Source organism: Columba livia, chromosome 3, assembly GCF_036013475.1.
Source record: "Columba livia isolate bColLiv1 breed racing homer chromosome 3, bColLiv1.pat.W.v2, whole genome shotgun sequence".
NCBI lineage: Eukaryota > Metazoa > Chordata > Aves > Columbiformes > Columbidae > Columba > Columba livia.
The window spans coordinates 104,812,657-104,829,841 of NC_088604.1; the positions used below are offsets into that span (position 1 = coordinate 104,812,657).

Here is a 17,185-nt window from a genome sequence, read left to right on the forward strand (position 1 = left end):
AAAGAAGAAGAAGCAATACTGCGTCTTCTCTCGCATATCCTCTCTAGGAGAGGGGTGAAGTATGAGGAGAATAACCCCAAAAGACTCCAGCTGAGCACTGCTCTACTATTTCCAGGCTACCCAGCTGCACTCATATTGCAGTGGTGACAATGGGAACAAGTCACGGAGAGCGGCTTTGCTTCCCCCGATCCTCGAGTCAGCAAGATCTTCTGATGGGGCTCCTGGCAGTGCTGCAGACTCTCAGAATGTGGATTTCCAAGAGGCCCCAGAGATGAGGTAAGCCAAAGTGTCTCCTTCTCCAATATGTCTTCCATCTCACACTTCTCATCTTGTGAGATTGTTTTCCACAGTCAGTTCTTCAATATATTTATGCAAACTTCTGTACTTTCACCACTTTGTGTATCTCTGGTGACCAGCACCATGTCAAAGCCAACATCTAAGATTGGCTCTAAGCAACAAAACCAACTCTCACCAACTCTAAGATCACCTCAAAGCCACCTCTAAGATCTTGGGTGGTGGGGCACAGGAGGAGGCAGGACTTAAGAGGAACTTAAAAGCAAGTCCTCTGCTGGACTCTGATACTGATTCACTCTGTAATCTTTGTGGCACCCTTTGGGAACTTTTATCCCTCAGCATGCTCTCTAATGTCACAAAGGTTAGAGAAAAATGAGGCATTTGGCATGAAATGAGAAATGGGCCCACTCATTCTGCCAACACTTGAAGGAGAAAACCTTCTCTTGAGCAGCTTCTGAGCTGAACCCTTTCAGATCTGAAGCACATTAATCAGCATAGCCTATTTTTGCAGTGGAAGAAATAGTGAAACCTTGTATGATAGCAAGTCCTTGTGAATTTTCCTTTTAGAAAGAGACTTAAGGATCCAGCCTACGCAGGATCTGAGCTCTCTGTCCTTTTAAGTACAAGCCTAAATTGAATGCTGAGTCATGAGGTTTCCTTGTTGCAACTCATTTACCCCAAGTCACATATGCTGGGTTTATGATTACAAATCTCTTCCCCCACTCTATGTGCATATGTCAGTATTGCACACTGAAGCTTGGATAGGAGATGCCTACTGGCTTTCCCCTGCTCCCTGCCTTGCGTTGTCACTAGCAATTAGAGTTCTGCAAGACAAAATGTGGTGTCTGGTGCATCTGTGTCGGCCAGTACTTCTAAGCTGAAAACCTCAATGACACCGCTGCTGCCCCTTTGCCATCTGTGGGTTTGTAGCGATAGGAGAGATGGGAATTTGAGAAATAATTGTGCTGATGCAGAAGAAGCAATAAGATCCACTGGTCCCTCAGCTCAGTGTTAGTCCTGACAAATAACGGGCATTCCCAATAGGAATGATTCCTTTATTGCTGATACACAGCTAGGATGCCCGGGTGCAACTAGGGAGAACTATTGCTGAGTAAGTAATGTGACATTTTTGCTGGATACATTATAGACTAGAAATGAGATATATCGTTAAACCATTGTTCTCTCTCTTTTATTATTGACCTGACCATTCTGCAGGAAAAAAAATCCTGATTTAAGAAAGTTATTCTTTTTTTTACTGCTTGGCTATCACATGATTTTATCATCTGTGAAGCCATGTAAGGAATGATTAGTTCTCTGAGTTTTACTAGCTCTTTTGGAGAGTATTTCAGAATGAGCTGCACTGTGCTATTCCCATTAAGAAAATCAGCCTTTAGTGAGTCTGCCCAGGAAGTGGGCTGACCTACTGCAATTTAGAATGAAACCCCTTGGGGAAAATGAATTCTGGCTTCAAGAGCACAATTCTGCTTTTGGTAACACTCTAGCAATCCTAAGCTTTTCTTTTAAGGCCCTCTAAAATATTCCAGAAAAGAGGAGGAAATGTTAATTCTTACCTCTACAAAGACTATTAAACATAGCTATTAAAACCCAGGCGTTCTTTAGTAACTGGGGAAAAGAGGATGTTTACTAAAATCAAAATGGATAGGAACAGAGACAAACCCTTTTGGCAAGGGCAATCTCCATCTCTCTGTTCTTCTCTGTCAAACACAGCTGCTCACCAGAAGCCAAGGGTTGAGGCCTTTATCACACAGTAGGTTTGAGTCTGGAGGCCAACAAAGCAACGTCATTTCTGCTGCCAGTGCAATATGGTAGTACCCCATTTGTTTGGAAAGGTGGTATCTTCCTTACTGTTATCATACACAATCTATATCCGTGTCTTATCAGAGGTCCAGACTTTGGAACCCATTTTGCCTGCTCTCCAGCATCGCGTTGCTCGTGACGTGAAGTCTGCCAGACGTTTGCGTGAACCTGTGTCCCCATTGCCAAGCCTCCCACCCAGACAGGCCAAGGAGACAAGCCACCGTGTGAGGCCTCGCCTTCTGAGTGTCGATGACTTCAAGATCAGCAATGAAAAGGTAAGGGCTAAGGACAGGGGTGAGCAGGCTTCCTTTTCAATGACTGTTCAGTGCTTGGCACAAAATGTCACTGAAAATCATAATCTTCCCCTCTTGTGGAGCAGATTCTATTTGGAATACATTTGACAACTACAGAGCAATTACTTGAGTATTTTCTCTGGTGCAGCAGTTACTGGTTGGGAGGCGATGCTAAGGTTAGGCAAAAAGCATTCTCTATGTGCGGAGGCCGATTTAGAGCAGATCTGAATGGCAGGGTAAGTTACACATTAGTGAACATGTGCACAGTGCGTGCTTGGAAGCACAGAAGCAAAGATTCTAATGCTGAATGCAAGGAAGGCTGCAAAATAAAATAGAAGACCTTGCTTTGCCTTAGTTACCCTTCTTGCTGTATCTCACAGCCATCTCACTCACAGTTTTTCTATTCAATAAGACCAATGTTCCTCCAACTTGTTTTCACGTGACTCCTTTTTTGGACTCTGGGTTCTCAGAGAGCAGCTGAGTCATTCGGAAGCAAGGAAGTGAGAAGCAGCTGCAATTACTGGCCATGAATGTTAAGAAACAGCAAATTACCTCTCATTGCTGGTTATTGCAGATGGGTTTTGTTCCCCTGCCATAGCCTGTAGGAACTCAACCCCCTGCTCACGGTAAGGTGAGCTCTTAATCTGTCTTGGAGCGCTGCTATGACTCTCTTGGTTCAAGCAGGGCTTCCTGACATAGATTGAGAAACAGCACCTTGGACCAGTGGAAGGTTATGGCAATGGAGTGTCACACATCACTAGCTGTAATTGTCTGCCAAGATGAGGAAAGGAAGAATTCTTCTGAAACTATTGAGATGTATATGGAGCTGCAGTAAAGAAGAGGACATGCGACCACTGTGTTCCTGGTGAGGTGTTGTGTGTGGTTTGTGCATCTTTTTTCATGTGCCATGATTTATTTCCATTGCAACTAGATCCGTGTTGTCTTGTACGAGTCAGCTTGGATGAAAATAGACCAACAGCAAATGAGAGAGAGGAAGATTGTGCTTAGGGAGAGGGAGGAAGAGACAGAAAAGTCCTTGCGGCTCCCTGCACTGAACATTGACCCCGGGGATGCAGCCAACAAAAGCAAGTGGTTGCAATAGTTGTGGACGTTTTTGTTTGCTCGCTTGCTACTTACATAGTGTTGAAAATGTCTATGAAATTGGACTGGAAGGCTGTTAAACTTGCATCTGAGTGGAAGCTTAAACAGGACTTATTTCCACTTTTCAAAGAAAAATACAGAGGCATGATGTGTCTTGCTCACAGCCCATACTGAGTCAGTCCCAGTAAATCACTTTCCCCACTTCTCCTATGAAGTCTTTCAGACTGGATAATTCTGTCTTGCAAACTACACTGGGGATTCAGACTCTCTAATTGAGAGTAGCCTCCAGGAAAGGTGAATGGCTGAGTCCAAAAGAAGGCTTTTCAACCAAGGTGCCCCTGGAATAAACAAAATCAAACTGTTTCTAATTAAAACACAAAATATCTTGCTCACATGATAGGACAGATTATCCTGCTCACCCCACTCCTTGCTGAGGAGCTCACACTACAGAGCTGTGCTAGAGCCCTTAGCCAGAGCTTACGTTTTACACACATGAGCAAGCAGCGTTGCTGACTTAATTGCAGCTGACAGGCTCTGATTGTACAGCCGCACGCACTACCTTGAGCACAGCAGCAGCAAACTTAAGTGTCAGCACTCAGCCCAAGGGTGTAGGGCAAGGTTCTCTGCTCTTTTTCTTGCTATTATTTTGTGAAGTACTAGTGAGGAGTGCTGAGGTGGGAGCCTCTAGAATGTAACTTCCCTATCCAGCCTCTGGAACAAGAAAGCAAAAGAAACGCAGCACTGAGTTTCCCTCGTTTCTTACGGAAAGCATCACCACATTGTGTGATCATTGTCCCATGTTGGTGTGCCACTGTTATTCTTGGAGTTGTTTGGGATAACAAAGAGATGTTACCCAGCTTCAGCAAGACTTCTAGCCCTTTCCAAGCCCACAGCCACCCTGTTCAGAACTTTCCACTTACAAGGTCCTCTTTGGTCTCTGTAGGCTTTGGCCCACCGCCTGTCAGTGGGACAGTTCCCGGCATGAGCAATACATGCAAAGAGAGCGCTGGTACTGCCTTGAGGAAGCGGTTCAACAGGCCCTCACTTCCCAGCGTCCCTGTCATCAACAAGGACAGCAGAGTCCCACGCAAGCCCTCAGGTGAGCCTGCTCCCCTGCAGCCCCCACACCAGCACCTAGCACAAGGAGCACAAACTGCCTCACTCCTCAAGCACAGGTAAGATCTCAGGTCCAAAGCCTGTTCAGAGGACTGAGAGCAAACCTCCTTTGGATCCACTCCAGCTCAGTGATACTGGAGCGGTTGGTGCTTACAGATCCACTGGGAAGCTGAGCTGCATAAAGTAGGGGTAAAGCCTTAAGCTCTAGCTTTTGCCAGTACTGATAGTCCAAAACATAACACTGGTGCTGGGAAGCAGCTGTAACTGCAGGACTGAGCTCCAGTACTGTCTGGCAGGGTGTGCTCACTGTGCACATATGTGTACCACCATGATCAGTTAGCCACTCACTGTCTTGGCACTCAGCCTGTGCTGCTGTCTGGCTCTCCAGCCAGTTTTTCTACTATCGCAGCAAGGGCTGTCTCTTCATGGAAATTAGAGAAGTGATACATTCATTCTATTGCACCTAGAAGTGCTTAATGAGTTGTAGCATCTCTCATCCCACCGCCTGCAATGCAAACTGGGAACAAGCAGCACTTGTATTTCCGACTGTATTTTGGTCAGCCCACCCAAATACAGTGGTTCTCTGTAGCAGAAGACGTACATGAGAGGCTGCTGGTGCTCCCAGGCTGCTCACTCCCTGCAACAAATATGCAGCAGATAGTGAGCATACTGATTCTCAGCTCTCCTCTGTGGGTAGCCTACCTTGTGTTATGACGCTGACCACCAAGAGTTAAGAAAAAGTGAGCTAAGAATGATATTTTGAATGCCCAGAACTAGCCTGACATGGCTCTCCGTTCACCTCGAATATAGTTGTGTCTATGTACATACTTGTGCATATGTACATATGTCACTGATGTCAGTGATAGTGGTATCGGTAACATCCAAATTAGTACCCACCTGAATATTTTTGATTTTACAGTTCCTCCGTACTTCGTAGAACACGTAAGGTAGCATAAAAACACTACAGAGTCCATAGTAGTGCATAGATTCTATGTAGTATTTACACTCAGTACTTTTAGACAGCTCAGATGTTTACGTCTACACTTTAGGAAATGAGCTTTTGCAGGAAATGCATGAAGTTTTTGACCTACAATGCTTTCGATGATAAATAGGTTTCATAACAAATGCATTTGTCATCTGACTGTTCTTATACCTGGTATATTTATCATCAAGAAACTGTGTTTGCCAACAATTTGCATCTATATTTACACATTTTTATTCTCAGTTCACATTTGGAAGGCTTTTTTTTGGTCACAACTATCAAGACTAGAAATTGCCTTTTTCCACAAGAGAAAGCTTAGGCATTGCATAGTTTGCAAACAAGTACATTTGGTGACAAATAAATTTCACCTCAGCATCTTCAAAATACAGCCAATGGGTACCTCTGAAATAGTAAATATTCCTCACGCTCGGGAAACAGTGAAATCCATAAACTCCTACTTTCCCGATGGTATGCTAAAATGCATGTGCACTTAGCTGCCTGCTGTCCAGAATAGTTGAGATAAATGGGAACAGAGGTGCTGTCAGGCTCAGCAGGTCAGGTATCACTATTCCCTGGCACTTGCTCCTTGTGGATTCGACCAAGCCCAGCAGGACTTGGTTGTTCAGGCTCGGTGCTCGCTGGGGACAGCTGGAGATGTTTCCTCAGAAAGTTACAGGGTCCCTCTGTCCCCACTGCCTCAGGTCACAGCAGATGATACAGGGAGGTTGGTGCACATCTCAGGAGCTTACTCCTGGGGTTAGCAAGTCCTGCTGAGCAGCACTGGCTCCTGGTGAGCGTAAGCCCTGCAGCACTACGAATCTGCAAGCTGGCTGTGGTACCCATACAGATGTGGGAGCTGTCTTTGTGTGTGCAATTTTCAGGTTCACACAAGGAGCTGATGCCCAACTGGCCATGAATGGGAGATGGTTGGGTGCTGGAAAAATGAGCCAGACAGCAGGGAAGCCACTGAATCAATGCCAGTTTGCTTGCATATGTAATCTTGGCTGGGGACTGGGTTGCCATCTGCTCAGTGGCAGGGTGCCTCGCCCTGGGGTACGCAGTGCTGATGTCTGACGCTCTCCTTACAGTGAACTCACTGCCGCCCATTGCTCTGGACTCCTCCAAGGCGGGAGATGAGCCAGAGCGCAGGGACGCCCAGGAAGCCAAACCCGACCCTAACCCACAGCAGGCGCTGCTCAACGCGCTCACATGGCTCAGCAGCGGTGACTGGTAAGAAAGCCCCCTGTTCAGTCTTTCTCCCTCTCAGTATAAAGGTAAGTTAGAACCTTTTTTCTAGTGCCTCTGAGCCCAGACAGCCCAGATGTCCCAAGGGAAGGGGAGGGCAAGGCTGTGGGGAACAAGACTAGATTGTAGAGTGCAAACTCAAGCTATGAAGTGGCAGTGAAGACTCTCCCTCCAGCACTGCCCTGTGGGGATGGTGAAGAGGGAAAACGCCCCAGTAACAGCCAGACGGGACTGTTTCTCAGACACAGGGTACAGGGAGCATGCAAGAAACAGAAACATGGCACAGTCTTCCAGCTTCTAGGAAGCAGTGACATAGAGACTTTGTGTGCCAGTGATTTCAGGAAGGCTGTCTTGTTTAGCAGCTGCCAAGTAACCCAGCCATTCTGAAACCATCTATTTGCCTTTCGGATTTATGTATGCTTTTGAACACGACCTCATCCTGTAGCAACGAGTCCACAATTTAATTAAGTGCTGTATAAGAAGCACCTCCCTGTGCTTGTTTGAGCCGACACCCTGGTAATTTCAGAGGGTGCTGCAAAGTTCTTGGGTGGTGAGAAAAGTCAATCTTTTTGGTAATGCCTTTCAGGGAGGAGAAAGTGAAGGGACTCATCAGCATCAGACGCCTGGCTATCTCCCACTCAGAAGTCCTTCTTTCTACACTTCATGATGTTTCCTTGGTAGTTATCAAAGAGGTAAGAATGTTATGTTCAATTGTGTCCTATGTACCTCGTACATGTAGCATAGAGTTGATATGTGCTTCTTCATTTACGTGGGTGTCTGCCTTCATCACTATTTTATTCCCTGTTTTTCTAAGGGCTATGTCAACTATCTCTATGATCTGTCTGCACATATAGCTGTATTTACAGGCATGTAGGGCATCTGTGTCTCTTCTCTTTGAGGTAGGTGTCATTCTCATGCAATATACAAATGCAGAAACTGCAGGTGATTTGCCACAGCCCAAGTCTCTGCCCAAGCTGTAATTAAACACTGCAGCTTTTGCCTCCCAGCTTCCTCCCACTTCTTCCTCCTCCTCAGCAACCCGGGTGAGTGACTGCAGGTATTTATTTTCCTGTGTTTCCTGATGATGTTTTCTCCTCCTTCCTTTCTGCTTCCTTTTTGGTAATTTGCCCTTTCCACTGAACTGTTGACTCTGTGCGCCTGTGGAATTTTGCACAGCAGCAACTGGGTGCTTAGAGCAGCCTGGCTGTGGGGTGAGCAGGGCAGTCACACACAGCTTCACTGTCTCATCTCTCAGTGAACAGAGAGGTCTCATCCTAAGCTAATTAATTCCCCTGTGGCTGTATTTCCAACTTGGCACTTAGCAGCCAGTTCAGGCCACAGACTTGTACTCTAACTACATGATTGCCAAATATATTACATTTTCCTTTCCTTGCAGAAGACAGTAGGACAGCTCATTTCCATGAAAGCAACTCCTCTTGTCCAATATTTAATGACATTGGAGGCTTGAATGTCCCTTGTGTTGTTGCACTCTTTAAACCCTTCTGTTTAGATATGCAGGACTCAGATTCTACCCCTGTGAGATCAGGCTTAGGACGAGAAGCCCTTTCAGGTTAGCTCATCTGATTTTTATATCACTTTTATATTCCTGAGGAAATTTCCTCCTCCCTGTTCTGCAATCATGCACAGAGACATCTTTCAGCTTTTGTTTCACTCCAGTCCCAGATTTTGCTTTCACAAGCACTTCTAGCACTTATGCGGTTTTCTCTTATTAAGAGGCACAACTAATTCTGGCAGAAAGAAGTACTGGTCTGTCCTTCAAAGTATTTTTCAACTGAAGCACGTGACTCTCAGTTATTTCTTCCTTACCCTTATGGGAGAGACTTTTGGAAGCAGGAGTCACCCAAGAACAGCCCTGAATGCTGCAAAACCCCACGGGTTGCAGCTGTAATTGTATGCGACCTCCAAAATCCTTGAGTACCTAGAGTCCAACAGCTGGGGTTCTCCTGACCAGGCAGAGCAGCAGATGGACTCCAAGTCCATGCTGCATATTAGCCTGATTGTAGACTTGAGCCTGTATTTTCAATTTCCTCGTTGAGTGCTCAAACTGCCAGTGCTACGATTTTGGACAGGAGGAAAGTACTACTTTTCCTCTGTCTTGTCTTTATGAATTGTGCCTTTATAGTTTAAAAACAGCCATTGACTTTTTTTTTTTTAAGGCCTAAAATCAAAGCAGTGCACATTCTGGGTTGAGTAGCACACTTAGTTCTAGATTAAACAATATTTTAAAGCCTTCAGTCTCATTAAAATTGTATAAGTGGGCCTGAGGCCAGAGAAGAAGTTGGCGTCAGAGTAAGTGTGCTCCTGTGCTTGTGGTCTTCTGCTCTTACTGTGCTCTTATGTTCCATCTGGACATGGTGAGAAGTCATGTTGTTTTATGGGACTTTCATCTGGTGAAATGATTTTCTCTACAGGGTGGTTCTTACATTTCCCCTCATGACTTCCCCAGGTGAACAATCTCCGCTCAAAGGTGTGTTGCTGTGCAATCAACACTCTTGGAGAGCCCTTCAGGACCATGAAGAAGGACATGGACAATGAAGTGGATGAGATTGCTCAGGTCTTGCTGCGGAAGATGGGGGACTCCAGCGACTTCATTCAGAGAGCAGCCAATCAGTCCCTGGGGCTCATGGTGGGGAGTGTGACTCCTGCACGAGCAATGGCTGCTCTCATGGCCAGTGGAGTCCAGTACGTCGTTCTTTTCTTAGTGCTGTCCTTCACCTTGAATTGTGTCGGTAGGAGGAAGGGATGGGAGGCAGAAGGGAATGGATGGGAGGGAAGGGTCCTTTCTCCTGCATCTTCTGTGAACTCGGTGATTAGATTCTCTGATCATAATCCTCTCTCCCTTCCTCTTGCATCTGCAAGTGAGCGCCTTTTGGTATTTCACAACGCTAACCACAGAGGCACTGAGAAAAGCCATGCATCATCATTATGCCATTAACTTGAGAAATAAGGAGGCTAATTGCTAACACATGGAGCACACTGGGGAGAACATGCTGGGTGCGGCTCAGCAGGCGCAGCTCCTACTAAGGGGGCTCTGTCTGACTGTCATGTCCTTGAGATCTCTACTTTCTATTCAAATTGATGTTGCAAGTCAGCCTTGAGATAGTGAGCAGCTTTATAGGTGCCTTCACAGGCTGACTCCCATGGGATAACTGAAGCAAATGCTGCCTTAAATCATAGAATCACAGAGTACCAGATTGGAAGGGACCACCTGGACCATCTGGTCCAACCTTTCTTGGCAGAAGTGCAGTCTAGACAAGGTGGCTCAGCACCCTGTCCAGCTGAAGCTCACTTCCCTGGGGAGATTATTCCAATGACTGATTGTTCTCATTGTGAAAAATTTCCCTCTGCAGATTTGGAGATAAACAGGTGGAATAACCCCCAGGACTGCTGCAGTTCTGTTTGTGTAGCGGAGCCCTCTGATGAGTCAGCAAGAATTGTCTTTCATTTCCCTCTTTCCCAGACTAAATTTCAGGAAAGAAATTGAGTATCAAATAGTCCAGGGAGGTAGAATTCCTTCCTCTTACTTGCAGGTAGCCTCTCTGTACAGTGCCAATTTTGTGTTTATCTGAGGACAAATCATCTACAGGTGGCTAAAATGGCAGTAAGAACTTGTGTGTCCTTTCCCCAGCAATGACAGGGACCATGCTGTGACCGAGGCCTGTGCTTCTGGCCCTCTTTTTCCCCCTGCCCCAGTCTTTGTTTCCTTGTTTGCAGACACCGCAATGTCCTGGTGCGCAAGACTGCGGCCGAACACCTCCTGACTGCGATGGAGCGAATTGGAGCCAAGAAGCTCCTTTCAGGCATACCTACCAGTACTGAGGTGCTGGTGTGCATGCTGGTGAATCTTGCTCTGGACTGTCATCAGGACACAAGGTGATGATCTTCATTTCACCTCCTAAAATGTGAAAACTGTTTGATGTCTGGCTATAAATGATAAAACCACAAAAGAGTGGTGGATGACGTCTGGGGAGATGACTGTACTGGGTAAGATAAGATTGTCCAGCAAGAGGGACCATTGACAAATTCCTGTGACTTGAATGATTCTTTATTCATATAGGGCGACATATAGGGCCCTCTGTTCCCCTCAGAAGGGAGTCACCAACTACTACCACTCTTCTTTTTCTTTTTCTTCTTACAGCTGCAGTTGTAACCCTTTTTGTAGATGAGGTCCATCCAGGGGGCTCTCCAGGTGGATCTTCTTGGCTGTCCTCTGCCTGATTTTCAGGGTCCAGGGCCTCATATCTATTTGTTAAGGGCACCAAGGGTGGTGATGGGGTTCAAGAGAGGGTTCTTTTACCTCTCCGATCAGGGACCTATTTCCATATCCCCCCATCAATTAGATCTGCTCTATCTGCCTTATGGCAGGAGGGACAAGGCTTTGCCATCTCCTGTTGCACACCCTTAGGAGTCAAAAGAGTTTGACCCCACCAGTCAATTTCTTCTTCACTCTTCCTAATGCTCCTTAGTCTCTCCACCTCTTCCTTAAGCTCTGCCACTAGGCACAGTAAGTCATTGACCTGGTTACATCGTACACAGGTGCCTCCCATACCATTCTCTGGTACTAAAGCCAGGCACAGACACTCTGCACAGCCAGAAGCCTGGGTGGCTGCATCCTTCTTGGCAGGTAGTGTCTGTGTAGACACACTCTTTGTATTAACGGCAGCAACAGCTTTCCTTTTTCTAGAAACCATTACTACCCTTAGTTACATTGGGGACAAGAAAACAAAATGAAACCCCGGACACACTTCTTTCTTTCTACCTGCTCTGCAGCTTCTTTTCAGTCCATATTAACAATCGAGATGAAGAAGCAGCAGAGGTTCTTGAATGAGGATGGGGATGGCGATGGGAGGAAACCAAATGCCCTCCCTCCCCTGGATGACTGGGCCAGTGAGGCTGATGTGCAAGACTTCAGCACTGGGCAAGGAGGTGACCACCCCCACCTTTCTCACCAAGCCTTGACCCAGGACCCCCAAGAGAGGGAGGCAAGCAGCGCTGACTCGGGTACCATCCAGATCAAAGACAAGCTGAAGACGAAGATGATGTCTGAGGGTCTGTCAGCCTCATACAGAGGTAAGGCGGGAACCTGCCTGCTCTCCTGTGGGAAGAGGGGTCTTTTCCCAGCCTAGAAAGCTAGTGCACATTCCCAGGGAACAGTTGTTCCCTGCATGTGCCCCCTGCAATAACCTTCCCTGTTGCTGTAGGGGTGTACAACTGTGAGGCAGGGAGAGGAGCTGGAGGGTGAATGTGCAGGTGAATAATTCTGGGTATGCACAGGTCCGTGGGCTCTCTGTTATTGGACAGGAGCCCAGAGGACCAGGGTGCTCCTCTGGTGGCTCTGTGGGAGTGCGTAAGTGTTGTCCACTGGCCTGCTTCAAGTGGCTGCCAGCATGAGCGTGTTTCCCTGTGCCGTTATTTAGAAGCCTCCAATAAATCTGTCCAATGAAATATCTACCTTCAGGTGCTTTCTATTTGCAGTGCTGCTTCTATTATGCTTTGTGTTTCTGCTTTGCAGGCCTGACTGACTGCGATGACCCCACGGGGGTTACCCTGAAGTCAGTAGATTCTGGATCAGCTTCCCAGAAGCTCCGGGTAACCTCCAAGACCATGTCTGCCACCCAGAACAGACCTGTTTCCTCAGAGACCAGCATGTTAAGTGATGGAGAGCAGGCGCATGGGGAAAATGACACAGACTATGATGCCAGTGATGAGGATAACATGGAGCTGATGTCAGAGAGCAAAGGATATAAAATAAGGAAACCAAGCCAAGCATGTGTAGTGGATCTTCAGTTTATTTCCAGTAGGCAGAGCTCTGAGATCTTTTTCTGCAGTGTGAGCCCAGGGAAGCAGCTGAGCCAAGGAAGTGCTCAGCTGGACATTGTGCTTCAGGCTGTTTCTGCAACATGCATCCTGCAGACTTGACGTCCTCAGTCTGTATCAATAGGAGAATAGTTTCTGTGCTCTCTAGTGGCTCCTGCTGTGTTTTCTGACTGAGAACACACCAACGAGTCAGAGCAACTAAATGTGTCTCACCCGGTCGAGCATGTCCTTCTACAGTTAGTAAAATCCATGTTTCTGTGTACATGGTATAATAGTTACTGTTGCAGACAGACCAGTGTCTTTGTGGCGTTTTATATAATCTCTGTCTGGTTTAGACAGAAATAGATGTTTGCTGGTTTTTGCTCTAGGTTCTCTCAGCTTTTGAGTTATACAGCCACGTCCTTCTACAGGGTGATCTCTAATAATATTTTGAGAGTTCAGGGGCTCCTGTGCAGCTTCATTATCTCCCATGGGTCTGCCCAGGGGTAGGTGAAGGGAACGGCCTTCTGGCCACGGGTAATGGAGTCCAGACCACATCCACCTGATTGCTTTTTCAGGACGGATAGAAGTTGCAGTTGTTTTGGGTTTGCCGTGGTGGGCAGCAGAAGGCAGATGCAAACCATTTTTGTAAACAGGATAACCAATAAAAGGCTAATGTATTTGATTTCAGCCTTGCAGATACAGGGCCGACTGTATCCCTGACATTAGCTCTGTTGGTTTCACTGGAGTCTGAACAGGTCCTGATTTGTCTCTTATCTGTGACAAGAATGATGGGACACTAAGGAAGGGTGCGTGTCTGCCTCCACTCCCTCCATCCCCCTTCCTAGCCATGGCAGGGAGAGCCTGAAGTACCTTCAGCAGGCAGAGACGCAGAGCTGCAGGGTGGGAGCTCTGCTGAACTTCAAAAAATGACCGTGAGCCCGAAATTAACTGTGTGGGAGCTGGAGAGCACCAAGTATCCAGAGAGCACAGTGTCCTGAGACAATGTGGAGAATGCAAAACTGCCGGCAGATCCTCTTTGAGCACAAGGGGCGGCCGGCGAGAGTAATGAGTCTAATTCAATTTGAATTTAACATCAATACCCTTTAACGAACTCTTAACAACACTGAATGGCAATGTCCCCGAATACACGTTTTAACAACCCTTATATACTCTTTGCGTAGTGGCCACGCGACAAACACAGGCAACGATTGGTTACTCTCTGCAGTCACGTGTCCCCCGCCTATGGTGATTCGCTGCGGGGCACTGCCCACGAGCTGTTCACGCGCAGGGATGACAGTGCCCCTCATGCAGCTTTAGGCGGGAAGACAGACCAGCTTCTGTTTACTTCCGTGCGGTCCTAGTGCACCTCAGCCACATCAAGCGCTGGCTTGTTCACACCAAACAGCCAAAAAACTCCCGACAGCACAGTAGAACCTGGGCCAAAGGGCTAGTAGGGGAAAGGCGGAAAGCAGAAAAAAAAGATGGGCTTGAGAAAAGCAGGTTTTGTCCGTGTGCAAAGTGACTACGTGGGGACTTGGCTGGAGTTCAACAAAGCCTGGTAGGTGCTTTAGGGACGAGAGGCTAGTGATCTAAGCCCATTCCCTTACCATCACAAAGGCTTATAGAGGCAATGGCATGCAGAACATCCTTACATCAAGCAGATGGATGCCAGGTGGGAAAGCAGCCACTGCTAGAGAGGTGAGTGAGAGGAGAGAGCTGGCAACAGCATGGGGACATTGTCTCTCCCTCACCACTTCCCTTTCCATTGCCCATCCTCGGTCAAGTTGCTCCACCAGTTTGACTTTTCTATTCCTGCCATGTCCTAGCTAAGAGCATGGCTGAACTGCTTCTGCCATCAAGGGGGAAGACTGGATGCTCCAGCTGAGCACTGTTCTACTATTTCCAGGCTTTATTCAGATCAGCTGAGCTCAGATTAGTCAGTCAAACAATTCTGTTTCGTCTTATGTGTGCAATGCAAAGCTGAAGCATTGGCCACTGTTCGTCACTGAATGGGAAGGTTAAGGCTGTCCTAGAAATAATCCAGCTGTTTTCAAGCGATGTACTCAGCCTTTCTAAATCCCTTCTGCAGATTTAATTGCCTATTGTAGTCCCAAATTTTTCTTCCCAATCATTGTATAATGTTGTTGTCTGTGGCTGAATGACCTCCAAATTCCCTCTTCACAGTAGCTGAAGTTTCATAGTAGCAAAACCAAAACAACTAACCAAAAACCAAACCAAACCATTAGTCTGATTATTAATTAAATTCTGATTAATAGATGCGAAGAACACATGATCAATTAGCTCCCTGTGTGCATACATGTAGTATAGAATAATAAATAGTAAGCATGAGGTCATCTGTCCTAGCTTCTCTGTCAGTTAAGGGGAAGTAAATTATTGTGCAATGGCAGCAAGACACTGCAAATAAGCCATGACATGCAAGCAGGAGGTGGTCTTCACTTGTCCCACGGGATCTTTCGCTTCCACAGAAGCATACCCTCAGTTTCAGAGTGAAATAGTATTTTCCTGTTACCCCATGTTCTCCTCTTGTGTTCAGCTGGTAGCATTGTGCAGTGGCAGTAAGAGGAGGTAAATCTCTTTGCTGAAGAGGTAATACCTCCTCATGCAGGTATTACACGTGCTGAGTTTAAAATACCAGTTTATTAACGCTTTTCCTCCGTTTATTCACAAGGAGAAAAGGCAGTAGTAGTCTGTATTAATTTCTCTTTTTCCTGTGTTAGATGTTATGGACGGAAGATGCTGAATTTATTGATGAGTCATCCAAAATTTGATAGTTATTTGAAAAAGTCTGTCCCCTCACGTGACTTGGAAGCTGTTATGGCAATGATTAAGCAGAAAGTAAGTGCTTGGCAGGAGAAATGTCTTCTTTATGCTGGTACTGAGATTGCTAATATGAGATTAAACATACCTAATCCTTCTTCACCTCATTCTTCTTCTGCTGAATCATTTTGCTCCTGGGAATGAGCTGTTGATCCTTAGCCTTTTTATCTTCAGACAGTGAATGAACTAGTATAGTTAGAAAGAAAGTGGGTGTATTTTGAATATCAGCCACAAACAGGAAAGGAAAGTAGGAGAAAATGGTTTTACCATCAAGCATTAAAAAGCCCAATGCTACTCCCCACACCCCCCAATAAAGCAAGGAAGTGAGAATAGTGCTGCTGAAGGTAGTAGAGTCTTTGCAACAGATGAAGTATTAGTGCCAAAAAAAATTCCAAATATAGAAAAGATGCACAAGGCAATCATAATTAGTACACATATTGTGTGTATTCTGGGAACACTGCCCTGCTGTCATGCTCTCTGAAGCTGGAAGAAGCTTCATGAATTCAGCATCCCATGGAAAATCATCCCTGTTTGTTTCATTCCTTTCCATTTAAGTTCTAGACAGGAATGTGCCTTTGTGTGGGGATAGGGAGAATGAGCATAAACCAAATAAACTCCCAACACAATGGGCCACCCTACAGAAAGTCCAAATGTTTCCCACCGGTTTGTTTCCTTACCAGTTTGCATTATTCCCATTTGCGCACAAGACTAATGAATTCCGAATTTTATATTGCTGCCCATTATGGTAGCACCTATAACCTACCTTATGTTATTGAAAACAAATAGTAGACATCACTGGATCTCTGGCCCATCTCCCTCTCTAAGTTAGGAAATGTTTTCCTAAGCCTTTCTTGGTAGCAGTGACCCTTCCTGGTTATAATTTGTGTTTTAAACAAGTAATTTCCTCTTTTATCTTCTACAGATTCATGGTTTTTTATGTATTTGTGTAGGGGACAGAAGACCATCAATGTGAACCTCCATCTGCCAAGGAGCACAAGAAGTCTAAGAAGAATGGCTTGATGATGCCCCAGGACAACTTGCCTTCTAATGGAGGGTACTGAGCACTTCTGTTATATCTGACAAAGCACATGGCAAGCTTTGCATGTCTCTTCCTCAAAAAAATCTTTCTGGTGGAGACAAGGTGTACCAGAGATTGTTTCCTTGCCCCACAAATATTCTGTGATCAAAAATGTCTGCTTCTGCATTAGGCTGAACACAACTTCTCTGGAGGGTTTTCCACAAAAATTGAGAGAGAGGAAGAGACACCCACCAGTTTTAGTTCAGAAAATCCAGTGCGGTGGCGAGGACAGTGTTGTGGAGGCTGCGAGAGGGGCATTTCTCTGCTGTTTGGTTTGGGACAAGCAATTTCAATCAGGGTATTCCTATCTCAGTGGAGTCTTTTTGAGATGGGTGATTTGATGAGAAGTCCCATTCTAGAACCAAGATGCCATTCCCAAAAATAGCACTTCCTATGCATTTTGTTTGGCCTGGCTGAGTCATTGCTTTCTGACTCACAAACAGTACTGGCAGTTCTGGTCAATAGACATACCAGTGTGGACTCTGTAGCTATTCATGTCATTGAGACCCATTATTGGTTGGTTGATGGACAGCATGTTTTTTTCCCTTGTGCCTCAGTCAGCACTCAAGATAGGAGTTTGGTCCTTGCTGTCTCCCCATG

The 17,185-nt window shown here is 46.1% G+C and overlaps 2 protein-coding genes across 6 annotated transcripts in view; both read left to right on the forward strand.

The window, feature by feature from the left end:
- Positions 1–17,185, forward strand: part of LOC110356706 (TOG array regulator of axonemal microtubules protein 2-like) — a 29,090-nt gene that overhangs the window by 4,342 nt on the left and 7,563 nt on the right. For 4 of the 5 annotated variants that reach the window (XM_065058708.1, XM_065058710.1, XM_065058707.1 and 1 more), the window contains exons 3-11: positions 2,197–2,387; positions 3,337–3,490; positions 4,450–4,605; positions 6,693–6,834; positions 7,436–7,541; positions 9,317–9,552; positions 10,585–10,743; positions 15,408–15,525; positions 16,458–16,561. In XM_065058708.1, the coding sequence (XP_064914780.1) occupies positions 2,197–2,387; positions 3,337–3,490; positions 4,450–4,605; positions 6,693–6,834; positions 7,436–7,541; positions 9,317–9,552; positions 10,585–10,743; positions 15,408–15,525; positions 16,458–16,561 (1,366 nt within the window). Of the gene's footprint in view, positions 1–115; positions 277–2,196; positions 2,388–3,336; positions 3,491–4,449; positions 4,606–6,692; positions 6,835–7,435; positions 7,542–9,316; positions 9,553–10,584; positions 10,744–15,407; positions 15,526–16,457; positions 16,562–17,185 lie in introns of all 5 variants that reach the window. The other variant, XM_065058711.1, reaches the window with a different exon arrangement.
- On the forward strand, positions 10,750–12,949 carry LOC135579148 (uncharacterized). The gene is made up of 2 exons (XM_065058713.1): positions 10,750–11,940; positions 12,383–12,949. Exons 1-2 carry the CDS (start codon positions 11,598–11,600, stop codon positions 12,787–12,789), a joined length of 750 nt encoding a protein of 249 aa, XP_064914785.1. The 5' UTR covers positions 10,750–11,597; the 3' UTR covers positions 12,790–12,949.

Excerpts from the sequence above, each read along its gene's own strand:
- LOC135579148 (XM_065058713.1), top strand. The coding sequence starts at position 11,598 with ATGAAACCCCGGACACACTTCTTTCTTTCTACCTGCTCTGCAGCTTCT. Across the intron at positions 11,941-12,382 it reads TCTGTCAGCCTCATACAGAG|GCCTGACTGACTGCGATGAC; the intron begins GTAAGGCGGGAA and ends TCTGCTTTGCAG.